At 37.7% G+C, this 22,267-nt stretch overlaps 2 protein-coding genes across 3 annotated transcripts; one reads left to right on the top strand and one right to left on the bottom strand.

The window, feature by feature from the left end:
- Window positions 1–1,337: 1,337 nt before the first annotated feature.
- Window positions 1,338–8,607, top strand: LOC144075625 (dynein axonemal intermediate chain 1-like). The gene is made up of 20 exons (XM_077602886.1): window positions 1,338–1,402; window positions 1,984–2,022; window positions 2,153–2,212; window positions 2,293–2,373; window positions 2,463–2,592; window positions 2,754–2,785; window positions 2,857–3,009; window positions 3,163–3,222; window positions 3,858–3,971; window positions 4,155–4,239; window positions 4,365–4,482; window positions 4,853–4,896; window positions 4,980–5,227; window positions 5,700–5,780; window positions 5,936–6,023; window positions 6,410–6,489; window positions 6,670–6,818; window positions 7,170–7,269; window positions 8,116–8,301; window positions 8,386–8,607. Exons 1-20 carry the CDS (start codon window positions 1,388–1,390, stop codon window positions 8,485–8,487), a joined length of 1,965 nt encoding a protein of 654 aa, XP_077459012.1. The 5' UTR covers window positions 1,338–1,387; the 3' UTR covers window positions 8,488–8,607.
- A 4,307-nt stretch (window positions 8,608–12,914) lies between these two features.
- On the bottom strand, window positions 12,915–21,346 carry dnai1.2 (dynein, axonemal, intermediate chain 1, paralog 2). 2 transcript variants are annotated; one of them, XM_077602865.1, is made up of 20 exons: window positions 21,218–21,346; window positions 21,010–21,054; window positions 20,814–20,906; window positions 20,629–20,709; window positions 19,935–20,061; window positions 19,643–19,698; window positions 19,296–19,448; window positions 19,119–19,178; window positions 18,915–19,043; window positions 18,611–18,695; window positions 18,405–18,522; window positions 18,282–18,325; window positions 17,936–18,183; window positions 17,271–17,360; window positions 16,830–16,917; window positions 16,303–16,382; window positions 15,608–15,756; window positions 14,756–14,855; window positions 13,613–13,798; window positions 12,915–13,178 (listed from the first exon to the last, which is right to left on the bottom strand). In XM_077602865.1, the coding sequence occupies exons 1-20, from the start codon at window positions 21,251–21,253 to the stop codon at window positions 13,074–13,076; spliced, it is 2,073 nt and encodes a 690-aa protein (XP_077458991.1). In that variant the 5' UTR covers window positions 21,254–21,346; the 3' UTR covers window positions 12,915–13,073. The 2 variants fall into 2 exon arrangements, with proteins under 2 accessions (XP_077458991.1, XP_077458992.1); XM_077602866.1 differs by lacking the exons at window positions 20,629–20,709; window positions 20,814–20,906; window positions 21,010–21,054; window positions 21,218–21,346 and having other exon boundaries at window positions 19,119–19,173; window positions 19,935–19,968.
- Between the last annotated feature and the right edge of the window lie 921 nt (window positions 21,347–22,267).

The following is a 22,267-nucleotide window of genomic DNA, read 5'->3' as shown; positions in this document are numbered from 1 at the left end:
GCTGATGCCTTTAAGGAAACATAAAAAGGGATTTAAATAAAAAAGACATTAAAAAAATTACTAGAAACTATTATCATGTATTTAAAATTATTACTCATTTCTGTGGGGTTTTATTGACCTATCAATTTATAATCATAAGTACATTTAGATATTTACTGAAACTAAAATGAATAAAAACAGATACTCCCTATTTACTGCTTCAAGCCACTCTCTGAAATTGATTTTATTTATCAAAGTAAAACATTTATTTAAGTTTGCATGCTATTGATGGCGACAAATGTCCAATAACTAATTAAATCCGAGAAGATTGGCAGTGAATGCTAATCTTGATGAATATCATCAATTGTGTGAGATAAATGTGTCATGAAATAAAAAAAATGTCTCTAATCTGTTCTTCTCTTTGTGATCATAGTTAATAAAGGGCAAAAAAAGCACTGTACTTTCAAAACTAAATTATATGATTACAATTGCCCAGAGAAGGGTAATTTCAAATAGGTCACAGTTTAGCAAGACAAACTGTCCAAATTATTTCATGCTTCTTAATGGTATTTTGTTCGAAAAAAAATATTGCTCTATTCTAAAAGTTGATACACAATTTAAATTAAAAATCAATGTTCTCGCAATGAAAGGTCTTTATTACAGTCTTTGTGTCCCCAGACTGCATGATTTGCATGGCATATTTTATTCCTCCCACTCTCTGTCAGGGGCGGCTGCCAGTTTGAATAATGATGGTCATCAACCTCTCATTATAAAAACAGTGTTTTCAACAATGATCCATTACATCATTTAAATGCAAGAAGTCTGGCTTGATTAAACTTTGAACCTCATTTATGTGCAGTGGCTTAAAAAGGAATCTGTGGAGATGAAAAACTGTTGCATAATTAGCACTTATCAAATCTTTAAATTATTAAAGATTTATTGTCTTATTCTCTGAAAAAGTCAAATGATAAATAGTCAAATATGCATTTTATGTTTTACTATGAACTTAAAATGTGCTTGTTTTACATAAGGTAATGTTCTCATTTTAGCCTAGCCTGAAAAACCAGTACTCGGTGATTATTTTAATGCTATATCCTTTTCTTTATTTATATAGCTATAGTCAATAACTATATCTCAGCGATTATTTCAGGAAAAGAAACATTACATTGTAGATTGTCTAATATTGGTATAATTCCTATCCTATTTTTATTTTCATACTGAGAGGACTTTTGAACCAATCCACAAATTTGTCAATGTAAAAAAAACGCTACCCTCATTATGATTATGTCAGTATTGTCATGAAAACCTTTATTATGTCATCCTAAAGAGAAGTCAATAGAAAGCAGAAGAGCACAGGGTTTATCTCACTTAGGCAATAAACTTCATGCAGGGATACGGATAACAAAACATGAGCAAAGATCAAGTAAGTAACTGATTTGTGCTGCCCTTATTCAATAAATAAGGTATACGGAAAGAATGATAGATATGCCATTTAAAACATAACCTCCTGGATACTTATACATAATCTTTCTATTTTAAAGAAAACACCAGTTGATTTTCGCATACTTGAGTTTACCTGACAATAATATGAAATGAATTCTGGTCCATGTGAGTTTTATGGACATTACAGAGCACAGTCGCTATAATAACAATCTTGTCTGTGTTGCAATAACACTTATTCATCAACAAATCAACAAATTACTAATCAGAAACTCCATTATCCCCATTTTATGCTCATGGTCCCACTGTCAGATACATTTATCGCCAAAGATCTTCCATTTGTAACGTTCAAATGGGTATTATATACATTTTTAGCAGCCAGTTTCAATTGGTTAACTAAAAATTATACCAGGATAGAAAAATCTACTCATTTAAAAGTTTCACTTTGAAGACACATGGTTTTGTAAACAAATGACATCATGTAATAGAAGTAACTTTGCACAAATATGAATTCATTTTAGTTTTTGTTTTTTGTGTTTTCACAACGCACCCTCATAATTAAAGGCACCTGCCAAGCCATACAAACCTGGAAACAAGAAAAAGGTACGTCGCAATAACTGCTATAATTCTGGATATAATTCGACCTTAAGTCACACCATATATTTTCAAGATATCAAAAATAATTAAAAATCACATGACAAATTATGACTCCATCCCACTTTCCTAATTTCAGGAGGATGAAGATCCGGGGAAACTTATTAAGCCTCCAGATCAACTGGAACTCTCTGAAACTGTAAAACGAACACAACCATCAATCAATAAATTCCACCACCAAATGATTTTAGACTGTATCAAAATGTTCTCTAAACATAGGAGCTGAAAGAGGAAATCACAAGAACTCTGACAGCGAAAAATCCACATGCTCCAGAAAATCTCGCCCACTACAAATTTAATGTAAAAAAAAGCCAACCTGTAATAGTAATTTTTGATCATCTTTCCATAAGAGTTTCATCACCAATATCAGTTTTCTCCTCTCCCCCCAGGAAGGTGCTTATAAAGTGACCACCGTTGTAAATCACATGACAGTTCACTTTGTAATTGAGGGTTGTCTTGAACATCAAGACATGGATGAAGATGAAAGTCAGACGCCCACTGAGGAACTCAGTGAAGAGGGTGACTGAAACTATTCAAACTGCTCAGAAATTACCAACCCATTTATGACTGTGCCTTCAGTTTTTGCTTTATGCTACACTATACATTATGGAATGGCAAAAAAAATCGAAATCAAATTATGATATATTTGCAATCATTTAAATTACTCAATGTCTGTGCAGCATCACGAGAGGAAGGAGAAGACTCTGAGGAGGTGAGGAGAGATGCGCTTTGCTTGACAAAAGCATGATTTTTATCTTCCAACTTTGCTGGTTCTCCATGTAGGAAGGCTCTGGTGATGGAGGGGAGGAAGAAGAGGCTGGAGAAGATGACATACCAGACAGCGTTGCCTCCAAAGCAAATAACGACGAACCCAAATGTACAAATCAGTTCAATTTTATTGAAAGAGCCTCTCAAACCCTCAATAATCCTCCGGAGGTAGGAGAGACAAAAAAAAACTAAACTAAACGACAGAGTATTCCACTTTAATGACGCTGATTTGACTTTTCAACGTTTGGTTGGCATATTGATGCACGTAAAGGTAGTATCTATTGGACAATTACAAATGCAAGTTCCATTATTTTCTTTCAGGGTCGAGGTTGTCAGACTTTACCTCCCCCACGTTGCAACTACTATGCCACTGCTTACCAGGTAGGTGAATAGCTCATTTTTTTTATCCATGTATGTAGTGTGTTGTGACCGGACGATTCGCCGAAAGACGTTTGGCCGACGGACAGTTCGCCGAACGGACGTTTCGGCGAATCGTCCGAGTACCGTAGTGTATTAATACCTCCATACTGACCCATGTGCGGTCGTTTGGTCGCCGGTCTTTTGGTCGCCGGTCTTTTGGTCGCCCGGACCCAAACAACGGGCGACCAAAAGACCGGCGACAAAACAAGGTACAACAACACGGTCTACGGATCAATAAAAGCCAACAATGGCCATGAGCAGTTTCACTGAGCCGACGTGTGAGTGTATAAGAGTTTGTATGTACATGCATTGTCCTTTTAAGAAGGTACGTCAGTCAGGGTCTTAACAAGTTCTCCAACAAAACACAATAAAAGTACGGGAAATTTGGAGCTTTTCTTTAGCCTAATAATGAATAGGGCATTAAGTATGACTAAATAATAATTCACAGTTTGTATTTAGGGAACTTGAGCAATGATTTAAACGGTAATTATCAATAACCTTCCGGGCGACCAAAAGACCGGCAACCAAAAGACCGGTGACCAAACGACCGAGTACCATACTGACCTGCTGTATTGACCACTGTTTTGTCTTTCAAGTGGGACATATATGATGTGTACATGGCTGAGCTGCAGAAACAAGAAATGATGAAAGAGAAACAGAAAGATAGTGATCGTGACAAAACCAAGAAAATGATGCTCATTGAAACACCGGTGAGTCACTTGAATGCCAATATTACCAAATATTCGTATATACTGGTCAAGTTGTATGACCTTGATACTTTGGATTTGTAGATTTATTTTATATCACTGGATTTTTCTGGTCAAACAAAATAGATGGATAAATGTATGTCACATTTTCGGTATTGATTTTTTGGCTCTGAATTTTATTTGCAGAGTGACGACGTCACCAAAGTATCAAAATCAGCAAAGCTGTTAGAACGGATGGTCAATCAGAACACGTTTAATGAAGTAGCACAAGGTGATTCATGTTTATTCAGTCTCTACACAGTATACTATTATGGACCTCATATTTTTGTAGATAAATGTATAATGGCATGAAGATACTATGCCACTCCCCCATCTTCAATTTGTATTTCTTTTCAGATTTCAAATATTTTGAGGATGCGGCAGATGAATATAGGGAACAGGAGGGTACAGTACTCCCCCTGTGGAAGTTCACATACGATAAAGCTAAAATGATGTGTGTCACTGCTCTCTGCTGGTGGGTTTGCTCACAAACACACCAAATATGGCATCACACTTACCCAAGTAGTATTGATTGAACCAAGTTCCCAATTTTACATGAGAAAGAGACAAAACACCATCTGCAAAAATGTCAAAAACCATTTGGAAAACATGAAATTGATGATAAGGTTTCAATTCCCAAATGCAATACAAATGGCAACACTGATGATTAAATGCCTTTATTGTCATTACACAAGTACAATGAGATTTAAAGCTATACTATTGAGTGGACACATAAATAAGTAATCCTAAATAGATTTATGTACAATAAAAAGGAAGTGTGGTTTAAATCTGTCTATCTGTCGAGGAGCAATGTAAAATTAGTAATTATTTCCCTTATCCCACAGGAATTATATTTATCCAGATTTTTTTGGTGTAGGATTGGGTTCATGTAAGTCAACAAAAAACATTGAAAATCATTCATGATGAGGATTGACATCTGATTTGATGTCATCACTTTCCAATCATTGTCAGATGACTTCAGCAAACAGGGGCGTGGGATGATTCTCTTCTACACCTTGAAGAACTCCACCTACCCTGAGTACATCTACCCGACCGGTTCAGGCGTTTTGACCATCGATATCCATAAGAAAAATTCCTACCTGGTAGCGGTCGGTTTCTACGACGGCTGTGTCTGTGTGTACAACTTGATGAACAAGGGACACGAGCCGGAGTACAAGAGTACTGTTAACAATGGCAAACACACTGACCCTGTCTGGCAGGTTAGGAAAATGAACATAAGGAGGCTACATTTACCTGTTGGGAGCTGTGTTCCAAAACACTCAGTATAGTCACAAAAAAAACCAAAAAGTAATATGTTCACAGAACTTAAAAGAAAAAACATTGTATAAAAAATTGCACAATATTTTCGTGATTTAATGTATGAGTCCTAAATTTGTTTCTTTTACCACACAAATTAGCTAATAAATATCAAGAGCGATTCAATTACAGTGGCTTGCACTGTAGCAGCTTTAAACTTTATAGCACAGTCAACTAACATTTGTCTGTTTCGACCTTAAATTCTCTTGTTGGAATTACAGTGTGGAGAATGTAAGAACTAGCGCGTCATCATTTTCTTGAGAGCATAAGAGTCGTTGTGGTCATCTATTTTGTATAAGTAAAAACATTCTAACTTCTTTTCACCTCTGAAAACTTTGTTGTATATTGCGTGACCTGATTTTTTTTTCTTTGCAGGTTCGGTGGCAGAATGATAAAAGTCTCAATTTCTTCTCATTGTCCTCTGATGGCCGTGTTGTGTCCTGGATCCTCAGTAAGGTTTGTTCAAAGCAATAATTGACAATATATTGTTTGATATATGCATGTATTCTTGTCCAGCCACAAATCCTGGCGTTTCTTCAGTCTCGAATCATATCAACATATGTCATTCATGTTCAGAAAGGTGCATCCAAATAAATGTGCAATGTCTGTAGAAAGAGCTGCTCTTCTCCGATGCTATAAGGCTGGTTTTGGATTATTCTGTGTCGGATGGCCCAGAGGGGATTCAGAATCTCACTGCTGGTAAGTTTTCACTCTGCAATGTCGCTGGCACTAGATTTTTATTTATTTAATACAATTCTTGGCGGCCTGACTGACGAATGTTAGTGCGTCGGCCTCTCAATTCTGGGTACGAGGGGCCTCACTGTCCCTCACTTTGCATGTTCTCCCCAGGCATGTGTGGGTTTTCTCTCACATCCCAAAAAAAGGAATGGTAGGCTGGTTGAAAATTCTAAATTGCCCTTAGCTATGGGTGTGAGTGTGAATTGTCATCCGTCCGTAGTTGGCCAAGATTGGCTCCAGCACCTCCCATGATCCTTGTGAAGATAAGAGTTTTGGAAAATGAATGAATAATGGAATTGTTATTATACCTCCTGATTGGTTAAACTGTGTTTACTTCTTGCCTACAGCTAGTGGCACATCATTTGACTTTCACCCACAGATTGAGGACCTCTACATAGTTGGCACCGAGGAGGGTAAAATTCATAAGGTATGATGCAAGAATTCATTCCCCACCCAAGATTTTCCTGTAAATGAGCTGTGCTGTCAGTCACTTGGAATACAATAGCTGTGCATGGCCACAATCCATAAAGTTGATTTGTTCTTGAGAGTATGTGCTTTTTATCTCACTGAATTGTCTCATAAATGTTACTTTTGTTTGATTTTTAAGTGCTCAAAGAATTACTCAAACCAATACCTAAAAACATTTGATGCCCATAACATGGCAGTGGATACGGTGAAGTGGAATCCATATCATCCGAAGGTTTTCATCTCTTGCAGCTCGGATTGGACTGTCAAAATTTGGGACCTGGATTACAAGTAAAACATATCATAGATTACAATCAAAATGTAAAAGCACAATTTTGTTTCAAATATTGAAATAGCTTTTAAAGCGTACCATTTTTATTTTTACTCTTGTGTGACTGACATTGTTGCATCTTATTATGGATGTTAGTGTGCATTTCATCAAACCATGATACTTGGTTAGAAAATGACAGGACTTTTATATTTATTTTCAGTAGATTTAAGGTTTTTTTTGTCTTAAATTATTCACTGACATTTAACCCTAAAAGATGTATTATATTTTTCTCCTCCTAAATGAATCCTTCCTATCAATAATTAACAATACTAATTTTCATTCAACTGAATGATGCTCTCTTTTCTTTCCAGCACTCCAATGTTCACATTTGAACTAAATGCATCGGTTGGCGACGTGGGCTGGGCACCGTACTCCTCTACTGTTTTTACTGCAGTAACCACTGATGGATTGGTGAGAATTAAACCTAATGGGACGGGAATTATATGAAACTAAATGTTACCCTAACCTAACTCCAAACCCTCATCCAAAACTGTTTGACAGCCTCATCTTTTATACCCCCTCTCAATCGGGGGTTACCTAAACTCAACTAATTACCTTGTGCCTAAATTTCCTTTTTTATTTTTATCCTAAACCCAACCACATGAAAATACGTTTTAATACAAACTATCTGTTTTTCTATGGGGATATATAGCTTAATATAATTTTCGCCATACACCGAAATCTATTCATTTTATCTAATAGGAATGAAAATTAACAAAAAAAAGTATTGTTGCACGTGAACATAGTTATCTTTGGACAACTATTCCATATATTTACTCTAACCCAGTGGTTTTTAACCTTGTTGGAGCTACCGAACCCCACCAGTTTAATATGCACATTCACCAAACCCTACTTTAGTGTGAAATAAAATTATTATTTTTCAAATTAAAGATATATACATTCCTTGCAGGACTGATAGGCCAAGCAATGTCAAGTGGTCGATCATCTGCAGCTAGTAATGGTCAATCAAGCGGGGCATGTTATCATGAATAGACATGATGAGTTGGTGTCTTGACCTCTGTGGCAGAGGCTCCACCGAACCCCTAGGGTTCGTTCGAACCCAGGTTAAGAACCACTGCTCTAGCCACGATGTTTTTTTAGCACTTCAAACTTATTTCGTGTACTGAAAAGCAAGTCAGCAAAATGCCATAATGGTCTCTTGAAAAGTTTGGGTGCAGTTTTCAAAGATTTAACATTCCACATAAATATGCTCGTTGTTTGTTCAACTGACGCAATACTACGGTATTATTTTTTCAGGTTCATGTTTTTGACCTTGTCATCAACAAGTTCCAGGCTATCTGCCAGCAGCCAGTGGTGAATAAAAAGAAAACCAGACTGACTCACATTGAGTTCAACCCTACCAATCCTGTCGTCATTGTGGGTGATGACAGAGGTTCTGTCATTAGCCTCAAACTGTCTCCTAACCTTCGAAAGAAACCAAAAGTAAAGTATCGAAAAAAGTTCAGATCTATAAAACAAAATATGTTTTTTGTTGTCCTATCTTAATCTCTGTTTGTGTATGTGCAGGGGAAGAAGGGCCGAGACTTGGTTGAAGGTCCCGAGGCAGAAGTAGCCAAGATGGAGAAGCTACTTAGTCTGCTGCGAGACCTTGAGCAAAGCCCAGTTTGAAAGTAGCCGCATTTTGTCTCATGAGCTCTGTAAAGTATAATAAAGAATATTTGATATAAAAACAAATGGTTCAAAAACACTTCCATACACCCAGCATATATCCAAGATATGTAACATGTATGTACTGTTCACAGTAAACACCACTGCGACCAGTGAGGCATCTACAATTCATTCATTTTCTGAACCGCTTTATCCTAACTAGAGTCGCGGGGGTGCTGGAGCCTATCCCAGCTGACTTTGGGCCAGAGGCAGGGGACACCCTGAATTGGTGACCAGCCAGTCGCAGGGACCAGGAGAAAAACAACCATTCACGCTCACACTCATATCTAAGGGTAATTTAGAGCATCCAATCAGCCTACCATGCATGTCTTTGGAATGTGGAAGGAAACCGTGGTACCCGGAGAAATCCCACGAAGGCCCAGGGAGAACATGCAAACGCTACACAGGTGGACCGACCAGGATTTGAACCCAAGACCGCAGAGCTGTGAGACCGATGTGCCAACCACTCAAGCCGCCGGGCTGCCCCACTACGAACTTAGTGAGGATAAGTGCTAGATAGACTATTTGGATGCAATTTTTTGTCAAATATTGGTTCCATCACTTAAATCATGAAGCGAAGACTCTGCTGTCATTGTGCACACATTACTCGTATGTGATCATGAAATGCCATATTACTATATGTCCAAGCAACAACGCTCTAGTGGTACTGTACTGGCACCATTTTTGTCTTTTTTTGGGAGCCATCCATCTCATCTGTTGTGTCAGGTTAGTCAACTCCCAGAGAGGGATCAATGATTTGGAATGGATGAGTCAGGCGGCACTCATAGTGTAGGACTTGTCTGGCAGCGTGGGTTCAGTTCCTCTTCAGTGACAGGATGACTGAGTGTCAATGGTTGGTTTGTCTGTACGTGCCTGGTGATTGGTGATCAGCCCATGTCAATCCCGGTTAGGTCCAATCCCCCTGAACAAGAGAAATAAAAAAATGAGGTTTTTTTTGCTTGGCCAGCTTGCAACAAAAGATGGAAGTTGCATCTTCTTGTCTTTATGTGTAATAGCAGTGAGGAGATTGTGATTGTGACACAGATTCTTTTGTCATCAGTTTCGCAGAAGACATGCTCTAACTGTACTGAAGTTGTCTGGTCAGCCCCCTGCACTGCAATGTGCTTGTTGGCCATAACAACACCCCCTGTGCTGCAGCAAGATCCTGATGTAATTGCATCCAAACTGTTCCCCTTTCTTTTTACGCTTGATATCATGCTGACACCCACTAACTCTTAACTCAGCCCCGCATCCCCCTCTCTTCCATTCTCTCGCTCACTCTGTCGCTGTTTTTCTCACACGCTCTGTTGTCTCTCCTATCACAGAAGTCCTCAAGCAGTGCTGCCTCATCTTTGATTGTGTTTGATGAACAGATGGAGAGGGCGGGGGGCAACAGACACAAGTGATAAGCTCCTGAAAGGCTAGGGAAGAGCACTTGGATTCATGTGAACACAGCGTAGACTGAAACGTCAGCAAATGGGTGAGTCTGGAACTATTATTTTGTTACATCAATGCACTTTTATGATGACAGAAGGATAAAAATGCATGATCATAGTTAGGATGTAGTATCTTTCTAGTTTGGAAAAACAGCTTCAATGCTTTTCATTGGGATAGAATACATGTAATGCTACAAGAACAGTTTACTTATACAGAGTAACCTTAATAAAATCGAGAGCAAACTTTATCTTGGTGCTACTAGATATTTTTTTACATGGCTATTTTTTTGTTGATACATACCTAGTCAATTTTATGAAATGTTTTTTATTACTGTAAAGGCAAGATCAGAACTAATCTCTGCTGTGACCACTGTCCTTGAAGGGGTTAAACACCACTCCAATTTAAGATGCCTTATTCAAGTACGGCTAAATAAAAGAATGCCTTTCCCTAGAGAACGGGGAAGCAGTGATAATAAACAAGGCCTTGAATCAAAACGACATGTGGTGGTACCTAATCAGTGAAATTTACACAGCTGTCGTTGTTTCTATAATTAGAGTGTAATTGGACTTTGTTTTGTTTGTGTCTGGTTAATACTACTGCCAAATTAGCCATGTGGAAGTTATGGTGTGCACTCACAAATAGAAACACCAGTTCTCATCTCATTTTCTGAATCGCTTTATCCTTGTAAGGGTGGCGGGGGTGCTGGAGCCTATCCCAGCTGACTTCGGGCTAGAGGCGGGTGACACCCTGAATCGGTGTGGCCAGCCAATCACAGGGCACGAGGAGACAAACAACCATTCACGTTCAGACTCATACATAGGGGCAATTTAGAGTGTCTAATCAGCCTACCATGCATGTCTTTGGAATGTGGGAGGAAAGCGGAGTTCCCGGAGAAAACCCACGCAGGCCCGGGAGAACATGCAAACTCCACACCGGTGGATCGACCTGGATTTGCATTTTGTCTTATGCATGGTGTTAACTCATTTAGCTTTACTCTAATATATCAATGTCAAAATGGTGTGTTGAATAACTTTGTTGGATAAAGTGCCATTAATTTTGCTACATTTGAAAAACACCTATATTATGAATATTTTACAATCACTAAAACAAACAAAAAAATATCATTTTTTCCTTTTCTTCAGTGTATTCAATTGAATATACTTAGGTTAAACAATACTTGCACATCAATGTAGTCTGCTTTGATGTTTTAACATTCAACACGTTTTTTAAAAAGTTTATTGTTGTGAATAAAACCAACCTATATTCTGATTTCCTTTTCTGCTTTCTCCAGACTCAATCCTCCGTTACAGCATTTTGTCGGCGCCTCTATGGAATCAATCCCACAAGGAAACATTTTCCTCATTTGAGGACATGTAGTTCAGGTGTTTTGTAACCCCAAAATAACAAAAGCCAACTTTCCCGATCGTTTAATTATCTGATCAATGCACAACGGACCCAGCCAAAAGCAAACTCAAAGACACTTAGCCTCTCTCTGATTACTGAAGACATTATGGATTCTACCCAAAGTTCAAACAGACACTGAAGCCCCACTATGGAGTCCAAAGAGAATGTGCCAGTGCTGTCTACAGCGGCATTGGTGGCCATTGTGTGTAACACGTTTGCTGCAATCTTCCTTCTCCTCCTGTGTCTTGTCCTTTACCGAGCCTGCCGGGTCCCTTCCAGCCCAGACAGACTGATGGTTTTGACTCCCGGTGAAAGAGAGAGCAGGTCTCTAAATAAGAAATATCTCCTGACTTCTTGACTCCAGCGAGAGGAGCCACATGTAGCAGAGAGAAATGAAGAATTGGGACACACGAAAAGCTAAAACTTATGGATGAAAATTCACACAACCAGACGCTTTGAATGAAAATAACTATGATGTATAGAATCTGAAGTCGAATGCACAAAAAGTGAGGAAAATGACTTCTGTAGGTGGCTTCTAAATATAGTATGTCATTTCATCTCAGCATATTGCTGACAACAGGGGACAAACCTGTCCCTGTGTTATTGTCACTCATAAATCCCAGCAATCTATGCGCCACAAATCCTTACATAATGATCCGATAATGGCTATAATAGTACCCTATGTAAACATGTACGATTCCTTTCAAAAGTAACTTATTCTTCATTTTTCAATCAATACAAGAGCATTTTTGAAAATAGATTTTCCAGTTGCAACATTTCAATTTGAATCAATTTACTTGTTCCACACTTTAGGAGTATTTTGTTTTATAGTTTGTCATCCAAATTTTAGATTTTAACATTTGGATTCCAAAAGGAAACTTATGCATCAGTTGGGATGCACTTCTTCATGCCAATCATTCTTTTGCAAACACTGTCATCTACTTATACCATGCATGATGCCCCGCTAACCCGAATATAATGACTGGTAGGGTATGCTGAAAATCAGATAAACAAAAACTTTGGGATCTCATTTTTGCAATGGTTAACTCCGCACCAAATTATTATTTTTTTCATTTTACAAAAACATTTAAATGTTTTTGTTTTGTTCCAACATCAATGTGCCCAAGCAGAACCCCCTATAAAAACCTCAGGAGCAAAAATAATGGACAGAGTGCTGCATGTGGGCACAGCAAGATGTCGGAGGGGCATTAAGTGGTACTTGACTGAACTGAAGTGTCACAACCAACTAGCAAAATCATAATTCAAAGCAAAGCTCTTCCTGTAATGTACATAGATTTCACAAATCTTGCCTCATTTCTGGAATGCAGCCCTGGACTGCAAATGCAAGTCAATTAATATCATAGGATGTTTCATCTATCAGGCTAATTTAGTTTTGCTGGTCACTTAGAAGAATGCGCCCCCACACTCAATATCTTAATCAACTTGTATAATGCATCTCGAATTGCCTCGGTGAATCACTGCAGAAGTGCACCGTCGTCCTATTTTTGCCTGTTTAGTATGAAGAGTACAGTATACCAATAAATGCATTTTGGAATTCAAAATGAGTAGTTTATTTGGTGATATGTTCGCATACTGTTTTTTTTAGTAGAGCTCAGACCTCAGTGCCATTTTAAATTGTGAGTTTTTTTATTTTGTTGCAAAAACATGACAGAAGCTCTAAGCGGAAAAACTGTGGAGCACGAAGTCTACTTCACACTGCTTTGGTCTGAGACCCTCAGTAAACTGAGGAGCTTCTCCATTTTAGCCATTTCCACTTCAGGACCCTCGGGCAGCTCTTGACCTTTCTTCCCCTGCACATAAACACACATGCACAAATCAATTACGAGACGTTTGTTGGCTCAAAATACAAGGAGATGTGATTACTTATACATTTAACGTACTTAAATCATCAATAAAATAATCTTGAAGATGGCCCAATCATGTGCTTTCAATATATTTTGAGAAACAACCACACATTACAGTTTATTCATTGCATTAGATTCTCCCCCCACTCACGTTTTTACCATCCTTTTCCCCCAACATGGTTTTTACAGCTAATTGTTTAAACCTAGACTGATGAAAAACATGAAACGCATATTTTTTATTTGGGGTACACACTGTTATTCGTTCATTGGCCTTAATGGGAAATACAAAACGATCGATTGGTGATTCTCATAATGAGTACAGGAGCAGCTGTAAAGTAAAAATGCAAAACACGTGGCTAATAATACTTGAGGTTTCTTACCTTTGGTTTCTTGCGGAGGTTAGGGGACAGTTTCAGGCTGATAACAGAGCCTTTGTCATTTCCCACGATGATGATGGGATGGACGGGGTTGAACTCAATGTGAGTCAGTTTGGATTTTGATTTTGCAACTACTTGTTGCTGGCAGATAGCCTGATACTTGTTCATGCTCAGGTCAAAAACATGAACCTGAAATTAAGAAAAAAATACATCAGATGCACTTGCAGAGTCTATTCATAAACAATTGAAAACCCCTTACAAAAAACACATCTGACAACTGACACATTTGACAGGAGAATAACATATTCGGAGACAAATGCTGAATGTTCTCCACTTCACCCTCTTTGCTCTGTCACTTTACTCCCCCCACCTTGCTATATTCTCACATTATTGAAGTTATATTTTGAGAACATACATTTTCAGGATAATGCAAAAGTTATTTCCTGTCTTGTATTTGCAGGATGTGGAAATATCTCATAGATCCACACAAATGACATTTGTAGTTTGGTTTTTTTGACCCAGGGATGATCTATGTAACTACACAACCCAAAAAAGTCAATTGGATTTTTCTATTTTTTACAGCGGCGTAAAACTGCTCTGTGACATATGACTCACTTTGATATTTTCCCTGCTCACTTTGATAAAAAAACATATAAACAAAACATTGCTTACTTTAGAAAGGGAAGGCTGACTTTAAAAGGAACAAAATTAGATTTTCAGAATAATCTTTTTTAGACCAACTGATGTTTCATCTCGACATGACAATTCTACAACTCTCAGCCGTAAAACGAAAAAAATCTTCCACAAAGGATGAAACCGAGACGTTATGTGATGAATTCTTCCACGCGAAATGAAACTGCGAGTCATGTGTTAGCAGAGAGCACATTCTCAAGTCTCAGGCCACCGGACATGAACTCCTCACACATCACAGACAGCATCAGTTTGAATAAGTCAAACTGATGCTACAGAAAATGAAAAATGTCATGGGTTAATTATTAATTAATGAATAATGTTATATAACACCATATGCTGCAACCCTGCAACGTTATAGTATGTGTAGATATATATGAATATAGTATATGTATGTATCTATGCTTTAGTAAATCTTCAACTTTAACCTTTTTTTGGTGAAACACAAGTACTTACCAATCCTTCTATGGTGACTGCAGCAAAGACGGTGGAGGAATATGGTGCCCAGGCCACATCACCAACGGGTGCATTGAGCTCAAATGTGAGCACCGGGGTGCTGGAGAAAACATGTCAGACAAGGGCTTTTACTCATTCTTATCTGATTTTCTGAATCGCTTTACGGGCTCATAAGGATCACAGGGGGTGCTGGAGCCTGAATCGGTGCCCAGCAATACGTTAAAGCAGGGGTAGGGAACCTATGGTTCGGGAGCCACATGTGGCTCTTTTGATGGTTGCATATGGCTCTGAGCTAAAATATGGAAAACGGTGGTGAGAGAGCCGAGTCCTGAATGCACCAATAGGAACGTCACATCGGCACTGTGGCATTGACTTTTTTTTTCATTAGAGTCTTCTGCATCTATTCTCTCATTGATACTCATTGATATTCATTGATTAGCAACAGCGTAACAATGTTGTCAAAATAATTTAAAGACTTTTTGTACTTTAAAAGTGGTAAAGTGAATAAAAAATTGGCACATTTTCATGTATTTTGACTTTTAAATTGTGAGTATGGCTCTCAGGGAATAGCATTTGAAAATAGGAATTGTTTATGGCTCTCTCTTTCAAAAAGGTTCCCGACCCCTGCGTTAAAGTAACATTGGGCAGATCTTTTTTGAATCAGAATACTTTGTCAATCCCCGGAGGAATTTTCTAAAGCAATTGTATGAATAACATCACAACATTGTTTTGCAGTCAATCCTTTTCAGTTGTTAAATTCTCATGGTGCTGCCGATGTATTAAAAAAGCCCAAATATGTGCAGAATAAATGTTGTCTAGTGATGTTATTCTTTTGTTTATCACTCATCTTACTTGACGGTATGATCCCAGATTTTGATGGTCCAGTCCGAGCTACAAGAGCAGAACACCTTTGGGTGGTAAGGATTCCACTTTACTGAATCCACTGCCATGTTGTGGGCAGGATATGTCTCAAAGAACTGGCTTGAATAATTCTTTGAACACTAGGGAATAGTATCACAAATTCACAATTAACCTAAAGTGATGCAAAATACTGACATTCAAAAGGCAGAGTGTATTGGGTATTCTAAACATCAAAAATTGAACGTAATACAGCACAACATAGAAGATACACATTTTCATTCATTATAAAGAATGTTCCAAAATAGCTGGGGCAGGGGCAACACATAAATGGTGAATTGCAAAGAATTGCAAGCCTGAAATATCGTTTTAAGAGCCACACAATCTGAAAAAAATGTGTGTAAGTAACAGAAAATAACATAAGCCCATAACTGTCGATTCCTCAGGTTGCACTTTTTTTATTATTGTTTTTGTGATATTGTGACCAGAATAATAAAATCATGTGGGGGTGAAAGGTGTAAATTTAAGAGTTTCCCATAGACTGATAGGTCAGATTGCAGTTCGGAAAGAAAGGGCATCCTATCAGAATAAATTAGCTTTATGGTTTGTGGGCACAGCTGGTGTATTTCAAGTTACTAACAGTTCATAGACAAGCTAATTTTGGATTGGTGGAATGTATTTGATCATACCTTGTGTATTTTACCCTCCTCAGTGCCAACAATGAAGAGAGAATCGACCTTTTTGTGGAAATCAAAGGATCTACCTCCAACTGTAGACGAGAGGTATTTAGGCATTTGAATGAGTTTGCAATGACAAGATTGTTCTTATATACCATATACAGTTTGTCCTCATAATTATTCAACCCACACTGCTGTATACTTTTGTAGCAAGTCTGACATTTATTCCGTGTTTTATCTCGTTGATAAACAGTCCGAATGAGAACTTAAATGTAACATAGACAAATGCAATTGTGGATTTAACAAGTTCTTATTTGATCTGATAATGAAAAAATAAAATAATACCCAACAGTTTTGAATAATTTTGAAGATACCCTTACACACCCACACACTATATATATATTTATATATATATATATATATATATATATATATATATATATATATATATATATATATATATATATATATATATATATATACTAGATTTGATGTGCAGTATAACATGTAATATTGAGATAAATGTATAAATATCCAACCAATGTTACGCTCCTGAAAACCCTCTGGCCCATCAGACGCAGTATCATCCATCGTAATCCTGATAGCATCGGTGAAGATCAGCTCATTCTGCAGTCATACAAATACATTGTGAGAAACTTATTGCAAATGTATGAAATCACTCATCATAAAAATGAAAAGAGACCCTCTAGTGTTATAAACTGTTTTAATGTGGAATCATTCCATTTCAATGCGTAATTAGTTTTGAAATGGAGTGAGGGATTTCCAATTTAATTAACATTTTATACCCAATTTGAAATAGCACATTGGGGTACCATGACAAGGGAGGACCAGAGCTTCAAGCTAGCTAAAATATTATTTGAATCAAATAAAAGTTATTTCCCTTGCAAATGTCAAACAAATGAGTGTGTAAATGATACTAATCACTGACTTATATATAATATTTTATCTATAATAGAAACCTTTATGAGTGTCCAAGATACAACACGCCCATCAGAGGACACGGAACAGAAATAGTGGTTGTTGTCCATGTCATCATTCTGCCATCGCACCTGATTTAAAAACAAAGAAACAATTACCACAAACCAAAATACAATAATAATATAATGTGATATGCTAGCGTTGTACCAATCCATTTTCAACACCACTCATCCTTTCACAGTTTAACCCCTTTTGTACAATATGCAGTAATACCTTCTCATCTCATTTTCTGAACCGCTTCATCCTCATTAGGGTCGCGGGGGGTGCTGGAACCTATCCCAGCTGATTCCGGGTCAGCGGCGGGGGACACCCTGAATCGGTGGCTGGTCGATCGCAGGGCACAAGGAGACGGACAACCATTCGCACTCACACTCATAGAACTAGGGGCAATTTGGAGTGTCCAATTAGCTTACCGTGCATGTTTTTGGAATGTGGGAGGAAACCGGAGTACCCTGAGAAAACCCACACAGGCCCAGGGAGAACATGCAAACTCTACACAGATGGACCGACCTGGATTTGAACCCAGCACCCCAGAGTTGTGAAGCCAACGCGCTAACCACTCGCGCCATGCAGCACTAAATAGATGAAAAAATGTTCATACTTGGTACGAGACAATTTGTTCATTTCATGGAAGAAAATAACTCACTTGCCACACTGGCTCTGTGTGCTTGCCAGTTTTAGCATTGCTCTTATATTCAGGGTCCAGACCTTTCTTCTTCAAGTTGTACACACACACGCAGCCATCATAGCAACCAACTGCTACTAGGTATGAATATTGCTTATGAATGTCAAGGCTCAGGACACCAGAACTGGTCGAGAAGATGTGCTCGGGGTAGGAAGAGTTTTTCAACGTGTAGAAGAGGAGCATCCCACGACCCTGTTTGCTGAAGTCATCTGGACGAAGGATATATTTATTCACGTTGACCAATAAACATGTATGGTATGCTTCTCAGGAAATACAGAAAATGTCTTTTTTCACATCATTGACTTACAAGAACCCAATCCTACACCAAAAAGATCGGGGTATTTCTCATTCCTGCAAAAATACGAAGCAAACATTATTCATTTTGCGCTTTTATAAATGGTCGACTTGTATTTTCTATAGGCAAACGCACCAGCAGAGTGCCGTCACGCACATCATTTTGGCTTTGTCATACTGGAACTTCCACAAAGGAAGTAGAGTACCTTCCTGTTCCTGAAATTCATCTGCTGCATCTTCAAAATATTTGAAATCTGAAAGAGCATACAAGGAAAAAAATGTGTAACTATTAGCGGGACGGATTAATTCCAGAATCTGGATTCAGAAAAACAATAAACATACCTTGTGCTATGTCGTTACATGTATTCTGATTGACCATTCGTTCCAACAGTGTGACTGCCGTTGCAATTTTGGTGATCTCATCACTCTATCGAGATAAAACTAAACTTAATTGGCAATGAAATGTGCCTAGCCAATAAAGAATGTGAATTTTCTGTTGCAGAATGAGCAAACAGAACTTCCCAGAGAGCATTTTTTTATGCTTGAGTCATATATGTATATGTGGCTGAACATTTGAAAACCAACTTTGGTATAGTAAAAAGAAGGTCGTTAAATAGAAGGCATGCAAGTAAGTAAGGTTAGGTACCGGAGTTTCATGAAGTACTATTTTCTTTTTATTTTTGTCACCATCTTTCTTTGGATGCAAGGCTCTCTGCTTCTCTTTTTTCATCTCTTGTTTCTGCAACTCCTCTGTGTACGCATCATATATCTCCCACTGAAGAGACAAAAAGAAGATTTTTCAAGCATCTGTAATCATTTTCCTCTGCCGCGGGAATAAAGAGTCCACTACCTGACTGGCGGTGGCCGAGTAGTTGCAGCGCGGTGGCGGTACCGTCTGGCAGCTTCTGTCCTGCATGAAAACAACATTTTAAGAATGAAGAATTGCCATTTACACAATGTTTAATTCCAGGTATGTTATGTGAAAGGTAGGGTTGTAATTACACATTTTATTGACTTTTTTCCCTACCCGAAGTGCATTATTGAGTGTTTGGGAGGCTCTCTCGATGAAATTGAACTGGTTTGTGCATTTGGGCTCGTGATTGTTTGATTTCGAGGCAACACTGTCTGGTCTATCATCTTCACCAACATCCTCCTCCTCCCCTCCATCACCAAATGCATCCTAAATAGAAAACCCAAATACTGTTGTAGCTCACATTGTTGACCCAGCAAAAAAAACACTGATTTCAATTTCGTCCAATTACTGCATGTGAATAGATATTTCTCAACAAATATGCAACAGCAGAATTTTGTGAAATTTCCCGAATACGGGAAGAATAAAGTTATCTAATCTAATCTAAAAAAGAATACAATTACCAATATTTCTGATTTCTCCTCACCAGATTCTGCTCCATTCTCAAGTGTTGATGTCTCTAGGCACAAACAACATTTGCTTGTTCATAACTCTCTCAGCCAGTCTTTTTGTCCATCTGCCTGTCTGTCTATGTAATCTATTGATATGTTAGCAGTGACACTTGGTGGCAAAAAATATGAATTGCTCTATAAGCACACAAATAAAGAAGCCTGCAGTTGATATAATTCACAGTTGGTGAGTATTGACCAGTTCAGGATTTTCTGCAATAGGGACTTTGCAGGTGTCAATAAATACCTTCAGTGAGTTCTTCACTGGCTGCCAGCCTGCGAGCTTCATCCGAGTCCTGATGTATGAGGCAACCATCCAAGACAAAGTGGACAGCGAGCTGATCAACAACACTGGTCAGCTTGAATGCACCTTCCTGGAAAAGAACCACAGGAATAGTGAATCTGATTCAAGCTCCTTATTTTGACTCCAACTATATTTATTTGAATGCTTTGAAAACTATCATTGTGAAATTACTTTCTGTAATTAGTTAGGTGTTTTGCTTTTCTTGCTATTTTTCAATTTATTTTCATGTTATTACATGTATTTTATTGTTATCTTGTCTTTTCAATGCTTGTTTTTATATTAGAGATGATTCTAGTCACTAGAATCTAGTGATATCATATGATATGATGGGTTATGATTGATAGCACATCATAACAATTATACACAGAGCAAATATGCTCTCAAGCACATTGCAAAACGGTTTAAAATTTTACCTGTCACTGACCTCTCCTATCCATTTTCCATAATCGGATTTGATCATATTTGCTGTAGTACTTTGACAATAAATGCATTTTGAGACAAATTTTTTTATTGAAATCAATTGATTACCGGGGTGAAAAAGCACAAAACTTGATGTATGTGAAAGGTAAATATATAGGATTGGTATACAGATTTCAGATATGTTCATAGAGGACTCTGGGTGCTCTATTTATCTTACCTTGAAGCTGTATCGGACAATATTTTGTGCGGCGTGTGGATTTTTGGCTGTCAGTATCCTTGTGACTTCCTCTTTTAGCTCCTATTATATTAAGACAGAGTTAAACAGATTAAACACCACTGAGTAATGTAATGGTTTAACTAATGATGTATAAATGATGATAAATGACATTTCTGTTTTCTCACAGCATCAGTAAGGTCCAGCTGATCAGCAGGTTTAACAACTTTGCCATGAGCCCTTTCTTCCCAGCTATAATCAGCATAGTCATCTTCCTCATCCTGGACAGTTGAATGCAGTTCTGCGATATTTTGTCTTTTACCATTTCATTAACCAAGATAATGAACATGCAAGAAACATTTTAAGCGTGTAAATGTAACTTACCTTTCTCTTATTGATACTTTTTTGCAACTTTGCACCAGGCACCTTCTAATTAATTGAGTTTGAGAGACAAGAAAAAATAATACAGTATTCGGATGTTACATTTATGCAAAGTATTAACCCAAAAACATTGGTATAGTCATAAACAATACTAGTTGCAACCAATCGCTCATTAACTGTTTTGCATGACAGCTATTTGGATCTATTTTACCTTTTTTCCAGGTGTTGCAACATGATTGGTCGGCATCGTCAAAAGAGTCAACCTTTGAACAAAACTTCAAAGGAAAGGTAAAACATGTACAAACAGGGTTGTCTTGCCTGTTGTGTACCGGTTGCCTAGACAACCATTAGTCCTGAAAGAGCTTCCTCGATTCTCTGTCTGGCAGCTTTCAAACAAACTTGGTGTGCATTACTGCCACCAGTGGATAGTACTTCTAGTAGTAGTAGTACTAAACTGAAACAAGTATCCTAAAATTACTACGATTCCATTATGCATATGTCACTTTTGTGCCCATTTATCCCAGTAGTGAACACATCAAGCACAAAAAGCCACACACAACCAAATAGAATTTAGAGGCACCATTTTTATTTCATTTTGCATACTTCAAGGAGGCTCGCTCTGCACCCTGCCAGAAAATTATAGCAACACTGATCTTCATAAACACTGAAAATGCAATAAAATCATTTGCAAGACAGTTTGCAGAGAAAATTTCAATACAACAGTGAGAATGTTTGTTTCTAAATCTTATATTATTCTGGTTGATGTTTCAAACCATTAATAATAACAAAAGATATTGTAAATTTAAAAAAAAAAATCCCATTTTTTTGTATAAACATTTTTCCAGAAAGTACCCATTTGGGTGGTTTCAAACTTGTGTTTGTCACATGCCAGATGGTAGTGTGGCTTTCCTTCAGAGAACCATAGAAACCCTGTATTTGACTCATTGTCTGCCACTGACAGTGCGAATTATTGGACATCTGGTGTTGTTAAATGCAGGGAAAGTAAGGATGATTAAGTAGTAAATGAAGTTTCAACTATTTTTTATTATTTATTTATTTTTTGATTTAATTGTTTGGTGTAGGGATGTCTAACTAAAATGGAGTTATGGGCCATATTCAATGCAAATAGATATGAAGTGAGCCCTAACCTGACTAGTATATTTTTGGCCTAGAGATTACAGATAACAAAAATATTTTTCACATGAAATATTTTCAACATTTTTTTCACAATTAAACTTTCATTCATTCATTTTCTGAACCG

Source organism: Stigmatopora argus, chromosome 6 (assembly GCF_051989625.1).
Source record: "Stigmatopora argus isolate UIUO_Sarg chromosome 6, RoL_Sarg_1.0, whole genome shotgun sequence".
Lineage (NCBI taxonomy): Eukaryota > Metazoa > Chordata > Actinopteri > Syngnathiformes > Syngnathidae > Stigmatopora > Stigmatopora argus.
The sequence above is the reverse complement of the archived record's forward strand: the minus strand, read 5'-3'. Positions and strand labels throughout refer to the sequence as shown.